General features: G+C 50.8%; 1 protein-coding gene across 1 annotated transcript; it reads left to right on the top strand.

Moving 5' to 3' along the window:
* The first annotated feature begins 280 nt into the window (after positions 1–280).
* ZNF671 (zinc finger protein 671) lies at positions 281–6,889 on the top strand. Its single transcript, XM_072966494.1, is given in 6 exon segments — positions 281–911; positions 3,625–3,749; positions 4,182–4,351; positions 5,100–5,252; positions 5,255–5,530; positions 5,533–6,889. Coding segments are annotated over 4 exon segments (1,299 nt in total). The 5' UTR covers positions 281–911; positions 3,625–3,749; position 4,182; the 3' UTR covers positions 6,234–6,889.
* Positions 6,890–8,026: the final 1,137 nt, after the last annotated feature.

Below are 8,026 nucleotides of genomic sequence, written 5' to 3'. Positions count from 1 at the left end.
TGTGAACTTGAAAGTAAGATATGGAAGAATTGTGCCACACCCCTATGCTGTCCTTAGTCCTGAGGGAAAATATTTCTTAAAAGTATAGATCTTGAAGCATCTTGCCTGGAAGAATGTATCCCTAGGCTGACAGGCTACCAGAAATTGATGACGTCATTCTGTATGTGTGATTATTTTCTTCCTCAAAATTATTTTATTTTATTTTAAAGACTTTTTTGGAGGAGAGGTAATTAGGTTGGTTTGTTTATTCATAATGGAGATACTGGGGATTGAACCCAGGACCTCATGTATGCTATGCACATGCTTTACCACTGAGCTCTTTCCCTCCCCTCGTCTGTAAAATCTTTAATCATTCCTGTTAAGACTACTTGTAGGTCCAGGGTGTGACTTTGGACAGATACTGCCCCTAACTCTGCAAGTAGACAGCCTTGACTCCCCTCCCACCACATGGGTACCTGAGGGCCCGAGTCTGTGGTGATGAGAAGCATGTATCTAGCACTAATTGTGCACCTTGCACTGTTTAAAGCACTTGGTACATAACCTCACCAAGATGTTGGTACTTTTTTTTTCTGCCATTTTAATGAATGGATGTTTATGTTTGAGGAACATTTAAATCACTTCACAGATCTGCAAGGGAGGTTTTATCTTCATTTCACATCATGGAGGTGAAACTGCTGGCCTGGGATCCCAGGATTGGAGTGGTGAGGCTGGGATTTACCAGCCATGAATCTCCAGAGCAGCCAGGGCCAGTGTATCCCACTCAGGATATGGAGCACCTGCAGGAGATTTTACAGGAAGCAGCCCCCCACCAGATGAAAACTGCTGACTGCAAGCACGTAGACCCCAGACTGGTTGAAACCAGAAGATGGGTGATGATCAAAACTTCACTTTGATGCCAACTAATCTGAGAGGTGAGCACAGGCTGATCACGTCCCCTGCAGCCCCTCCCTCACACAGCCTTTAGGACCTTGTGAGGCTCCTAACCAGCAACTTGGAGACGGTCTCAGGATATTAGTCCACTGTCTTCCCAGGTTGATGGCCTCAAATAAAGCAACCTTTCCTTTTCCACCAACACTTGTCTCTTGAATATTGGCCTTTTGAGTGGCAAGTAGCCGAACCTGGTTTTGGTACCAGCATGGTCTGGTTGCAGGGACTCTAAGGTGTGAGGTGCAACCTGAGGCTTGGGAGCAACCAGTGGGCTAAAGACACAGTAGGTGCTCAATAAATAAGTCCTTTGCTTTCCGCCTTGTGACCACCTAGGCTTCCTTTCAGTGGCTGGTGGTGCCGTGGGGACTACAGTACCCAGGAGGTTCTGCACCATGAGGTGGCAGCTCTCCACCAACAGTGGCCCAGGAGAGGGGCCTTTTCCTGTGAGCACGTCATGTCGGGGCAGAGCTTCTGGTGCCCCATCTGGCTTCCTGTGGTGCAGATTTACTGGGGACTAGCGCCTCCATCCCCTGGCGTGGTACCAGCTGCTCCAGTGACATCGGCTAAACTGATAGCTAAGCCCTCACCCTCCCAATATGTGGGATTACACTTCTTAGCTTTCCTCTGCCCTGGAAATTGTGTCTGCAGGCTCAACCCAAGCCATCACTACACGGAGGGGTCCCCTGTCGAGCCCAGAAAGATGAGGGATGGACGGCGTCCCAGGCACATTCAGGTGCCTGGATGTGAGGCTGAGCTGTGAGTTCCTGGTGACTCACGGGTCACCTCCTCTCGGAGACAACAGAGGGGCAGGGTTCAGGCCTGAAATGGCAAACGGAGGGTCTTGGCCTCCATTCTGAGGGTGATGGGAGCCACAGGGAATTTGGAGCAGTCTCAGCAGACTCCCCCTGGCTGTAGAGTAGACGACAGACTGAAGGGGCAGGGGAGGGCAGAGGCAGGTGTGGAAATAAAAGAAGCCCACCCAAATGAGAACAAGCAATAGCCGTTTATTCAGAGTTTGCTGACAGCAAGGGAGTTGGGTGCCGTCACTGCGTTTAGCTGAGGTGCAGAGGCAGCGGGATGGGAAAACTGACTGGTCCCTAAGTTGGAAGTGGGTGTGAAAGGGAAGAGGGCAGCTTCTACGAGAGTCCTGACCATTTTGGCTCCGTGCTGTGGGTGTTGGAGAATTTTATTTTCACGCATGGTCACACCACAGGGAAACCAGGGAGGCGGGCACTGCAGTCATGTAAATGAGCATTGGTGGGCTGGGCCAGGCTGACTGCCATGAAGGCAGCACAAGAGGTGGCGTTTTCAGGCTGTTATTTTACTGGGGCTGCTTTTCTCTTCTGAAGTGGATTGTGAGAGGGAAGGGAAGGAGAGGTGACCCAGCATTTTGGGTGTAGCTGCTGGAAATGCCAGCAACCAAACTGGAGAGATCAGCTGTAAAGTTCATTTTCAGAGGATGGGGTGTAGGTAGGAAAGCTGAGTGGTGTGGGGACCTCATGTGATAGAGTAACAGTCTCCCAAAGATGTCCGTTTCCTAATTCCTGGAACCTCTTCTACCCCTTGACGGAGGCACTGGGGTTTGAACCCAGGACCTCGTGCACACCAAGCACACACACTGTCCCTGAGCTGTACCCCCACCCCCACCTCCTGGCAACCTTTGGATATATTATCCCACATGGCAACAGGGACTTTATGTGTGTGATTCAGTTAAGGATCTCAAGATGGACAGATTATCCTGGGTTATCCAGTGGACCCAGTAAAATCACAGGAGGATCAGAGTCAAAGAAGGAGAGCTGAGGAAGGAAGCAGGTCAGAATGGTGTAGTTGCTGGCTTTGAAGATGGAGGAAGGGGCCAGGAGTCAAGGAACGCAGGAGGTTTTCAGAAGCTAGACAAGATACGGCAGCAGCTTCTTCTGCGGAATTGCTGGAAGGACTATAATGCTGATTTTGATTTGTCATTAGCCTAGGGAAGCCCGTTTTGGACTCACAGCCTCTAGATATAAGATGATAAGTTTTTGTTGATTTAAACCACCGATTTGTTACAGCGGCAACGGGAAACTAACAGAGTGTGCACCTGAGATGTGGAGGAGGGCGGGGGGTAACTGAGGTGTGCATGCAGTTCTGAGCGTCTGTGACTGGAGAAAGGAAAGGAGCCAGATTGGGAGGCCTTCAAAGCCAAAATGGGGGTTTTGGCGGTAGGGGCCATTGGAGGTTGGGACAAGATGGGATCCTGATTCTGTCTCCCAGCGTTCTCTCCGTGCAGTGTGCAGAGTGACACGTGGGCAGTCCAGGGTGATATCCATGGTGTGGGCCGGAAAGTTGGTGGTAGGTAGCTGAAGACGTGGGGGAAGCGTGGTCCAATAATGTGCATGTGAGAAAGGGGCCTAAACTGATTGTCCTAGGACCCTGTTATTGAGGGCTTAAGTGAAAAGAGCGAGCCCAGGCTTGCGTCTAGGAAGTCTGGTACGGGGTACACAGGGGGACCGGCTGACAGGAGAGGAGGTGGGCATCTGCCTCCCAGCCGCTTGTTGCTGCTGCGGGCTGATGCAGTGACCATGGGGCACACAGGAGAGTGCGAGGACCCCTGGTACCAATGCCTGGTACCTCCTCTGACCTGGGCACCTGGGGTGGTAGGTAGAGTGGGGATTCTCAGTCAAGAGACTTCTCATGGACCTTGCTGTCCCATCTTTGCAGGGCTGTGTAATCTCAGGACGTGTTCGTGCACTTCTCCCAGGAGGAGTGGGGGCTCCTTGATGAGGCTCAGAGACGCCTGTACTGGGACATGATGCTGGAGAGCTTGGCACTTTTAGCCTCCCTGGGTAAGATCCTCCCCCAGCCCCATCTCCTTTCTCCTTTTCCCCAGGGACCACTGTGTCCTTCCCACCATCAGATCATGGGCACTGCTTTCCAGCTGTTCCCTGAAGCGGGTGCCTGGGCTAAGCTCTGTGGAGTCTCCTCACCTCTTACTGACCCACGAAGCTGTGTAGACAAAGGTTTCGGGGTCACAAGACAGGGTTTGCCCAGCAGATCCCGCTAGTCTTGGTCACTTCTGTCCAGAATTGTGACAGCTCTGTGTCCAGGATTCTGTCTCCTTCCTCCAGGTGACATTTTCTGGGGCTCAACTGTACCAGGAGTTACAGGCACTCACAGAGTCACCACTTAGCTTACAGAGACCTTTGGATTCCTGCAGAACCTTTCTTCAAGGTTCTTTTTGTAATAACTACTTTTTTTTATCTTGTGGTCTGTCACAGGATGGGTTGCTCTGAGCCGATATTCACCTGTCCTGGGTTTCCTGTAGGCATCACATCCTCCAGTTCACATTCGGTCACTCAGCTGCAGCAACGGGGTGAGCCTTGGGTGCCTGGCCAGCTCAATCTGATACCAGCCACAGAGAAAGAGACTCAGCCCAGACCTGGATCTGGTGAGTGGACACCAGCGAAGGACATGATGCCATGTCTGGGTTCAAATCCAGAAGTACTGACTGTCCCCACCAGTGTTTGGTTTCAAGGCCTCTGGCCACGTGACATTTCTACCTGTCCTACCCCGTTCCTGACACTGAGACTTATTTCAGGTCTGACTTCTAGCATGTGGCTTCTCCCTTGCACCTCCCTCTTCCCTGCTCAGTCTGCATTCTTCTGCAATATTGGCCTATACTTCTTTTTTTCCCATTTTTTACAATTGAAGTATAATTCATTTATAATGTGTTAGTTTCTGGTATACAGCATATTGATTCAGTTACACATACTGGTACATTCTTTTTCATTACAGGTTACTACAGGCCATTGAACATAGTTCCCTGTGCTGTCCAGCAGGACCTCGTTTATCTGTTCTGTGCATAGTCATTTGTATCTAACATCAGCCTGCACTCAGTGTGTCATGAGATGCACACATGTCCTCAGGTCGCCTTTGAACACCAGCTACTCACTTGTCATTGGATCTTCCTGCGCCTGAACATGCTCTCTGCCTAACACTCATGTGTCACAACAGCCAGCATCCTGCTGGAAGCTGTTGGCTGTGTTCTGCCCTCATATCCTTGCCTTCCGGAGGCCTCCCCAATTCCGTGACCATCAGTCCCATAGACTTACCCAGGAGGTGTCAGACCTATGTCTGACAGGGTTACCCTCCACCAGAGTCAGCATGCATCTCATCAGGCCCTTCTCTACTTTCAGGTTGTTGGTGTGGAGTGGAGGTTGAGGCTGTGTCCTCTGAGCAGAGCGTTTCTTCAGAAGGAGTGTCACAGATCAGGACCCATTTGGCAGGTCGGAAGACCCACCTGTGCGATGTGTCTGGCCCGCCACTGAAAGACATCTTACACCCGATTGAATGCCAGGGGGCAAAGCCAGCCCGAAACCACACACATGTGAGGCTTGTGGGGAGCAGTTCTGGTTCAGCACAGACCGTCACCAGCACCAGGGGCAGCATGGAGGAGAGAAATTCTTCAGGAGGGGCAAGGGCAGGGACTTCATGAGAAGCTGCAGAGTATGTGTGCTGGAGAAGCCCTACATACGCACTGCGGGTGGAATGGACTTTCCAGCCCCTTCAGACCTGCTTCAGCACCAGGGCCCTCACAGCAGGATGACGCCCCCCAAGGGCACGGAGCTCGGGGGAGCCCTTACCACCTGGCAGAGCGTCACAGGTGCAGCAAATGTGGGAAATTCTTCAGCCAAAGCTGTGACCTTTTCAAACACCAGACAGTCCACACTGGTGAGAGGCCGTATGAGTGCCGCGAATGCGGGAAATTCTTTAGACAGATCTCTGGCCTTGTTGAACACAGGTGAGTTCACACAGGGGAAAGGCCCTGTCAGTGCAGTAACTGTGGCAAGTTCTTCAGCAGCAAGTCTAACTTCATTCGCCACCAGGAAGTTCACACAGGAGTGTGGCCGTACATGTGCAGCGAGTGTGGGAAAGAGCTCAGCCGCAAGCACACGCCGATTCTGCACCAGAGAACCCACACTGGAGAGAGGCCTTACAAGTGCAGCCAGTGTGGGAAGTCCTTCAGCCACAGCTCCCACCTCAACGTGCACAGGCGAATTCGTAGCAGTGACTATGAGTGCAGCAAGTGTGGGAAAGCCTTCAACTGCATCTCTAAACTCAGTCAGCACCAGAAAGTTCACTCTGGAGAGAAGCCTTACGAGTGCAGCAGTTGTGGGGGAGCCTTTACCCAGAGGCCAAACCTTATTTGGCACTGGAAGGTGCACACTGGAGAGAGGCCATACGTGTCCAGCGAATGTGGTTTGAAAGAGTTCAGTCGCAAGTACACGCTTGTTCTCCACCAGAGGATTCACACGGGAGGAAAGCCTTGAGAGGCCAGTGAACATGGGACATCTTTTGGCCAGTGTTCCCAACTTACTGCCCACTTGAGAATTCCTAGTGGTGCTTAAGAGCGCGGCAGACGTAGGAGAGCCTTTACCTGAAGACCAGACCTTACTCGGCACAGGAAGTCTATGCTGGACACAGGATTGTACCAGGAATGTGCTGTCTCCTCGCTCAGCCTAACAGCTCTCCCCAGAGCAAAGGGCCATCAGTCAGCGAACCCTCAGAGATTGAAAGTTCTGCAACAGGAGGGTTCCCTGTAGTGCCACGTGTGTGTGGTGCTTTCGGGAGCTGTGGTGCATGTTCTAACCTGTCAAGTGCCTCTGCTGGTGGTATAAGCCATCCTGCAGTTCCCATCTGCAAAGTGCCAGCGCATGTGTCAGTTAGCCAGTACGTGTGGGCAGGCAGCCCTCTGCTGTCTCCCTGGTCCCTGGAAGGAGTCATGACTGGCCTCAGTAGCCTGCTGGGGGCCTCATTTTCACCCTCTTGACTGGTTTCGGCCTGGAAAGAATCAGCACATCAGATGGATTCTCCAGGAGCTTGCAGAGATTCGCCAACGTGCATCTCTCGGTCTCATCTGCAGTTGTGAGCCTCGCATTTGCCCGTATGCACACAATAAAGTCCTTATTCTTTGAGCCACCTTTAATTTTTCTTTTTTTTCCTTTGGCTTGCAAAAATTAAATTATGTAAACTTATTTGTACAGCAAAGTGATTCAGTTATACATATACATACATATTTTTTCTTTTTAGAATCTTTTCCATTATATGTTATTACAAGAAATTGAGTTTAGTTCCCTGTGCTACACAGAAAGTCCTTATTGGTGCTACCTTCCATCATGAGGGTTCTGTTCATTGTGTGGGGTCTGTGGAGGACACAGTTGTGTCCTACCAGCACAAAAGGATAAACAAATATGTGGGGATCCCCAGTTTTCTGTGCCTCAGAGCGGACAGTACGGTGGCAAAGAATAGCGATCCATTTCTGGCCTAATTTGCATTGCCACCCAAGGCCGTCTCAGAAAGACTTTTGGGCTGTGTGAGACACATCACTGGGCCTGGATGCTGGTTTTATTTTTGAGTCCTGAAGTATGAAGAGGGGCAGTTGGTCCCTGGTTCCCAGAGAACGTTTCATATTCCCAAGCATAATTAAGAAGCAGTTGTCCTCTGGTACCTGCCAAGGAGCCCACGTTCAGAATTCGATATGCAGGTATCACTGGCTGGAAGACTTACAGGAGCCAGGTGGAAACTATACTGGCACTGAAATATAGGCTGTGAGTAATAAGTGGCTGGAGAGATTACAACACCCTAGAGGGATGTCCCATGCTAAAGCACTGCTCAGGTATCCCCATCCTGTGGGATGGGAGGGCTATGTCTCTCCTATGGCTGATGTCACTTGCAGGGCAAATAATGTAAGCATTTTGTGGATTCCTTTAGGCTCTTGATGGTTCAGGTCAGGGGTCTTGCTGGGCAGGCAGGAAAATGGGGCCTGAAAAGATGGAGACCTAGGATTCCAGAGATGTGGGTTTCGTGACTTAGCCAGTGTTCCTAGTGACTCATGTTGAAAGAGCTTTAATGTTTTGGTTGCCAGTTTTTGCTGCCCTGCCTCCCAGGGCATGAGGAGAGAGATGGTGAAGGAAACAGGGTTGCCTGTAGGATTTCATTTCTCCTTTCTGTTAAGGCAGACTGTGACATTTGAAAACTCCCTTCGAATGTAGTCATTCTTTCTGTAAGTTTCCCTGTTAAGTGTGGGTTGTTTAACATCCAGAAATCCTGGGACAAAGCTAGG

The sequence above is a fragment of the Vicugna pacos genome, chromosome 9 (assembly GCF_048564905.1).
Source record: "Vicugna pacos chromosome 9, VicPac4, whole genome shotgun sequence".
In the NCBI taxonomy this organism is placed as follows: domain Eukaryota; kingdom Metazoa; phylum Chordata; class Mammalia; order Artiodactyla; family Camelidae; genus Vicugna; species Vicugna pacos.
Note: the sequence above shows the minus strand (reverse complement) of the source record. Positions and strands in the feature narration are given on the sequence as shown.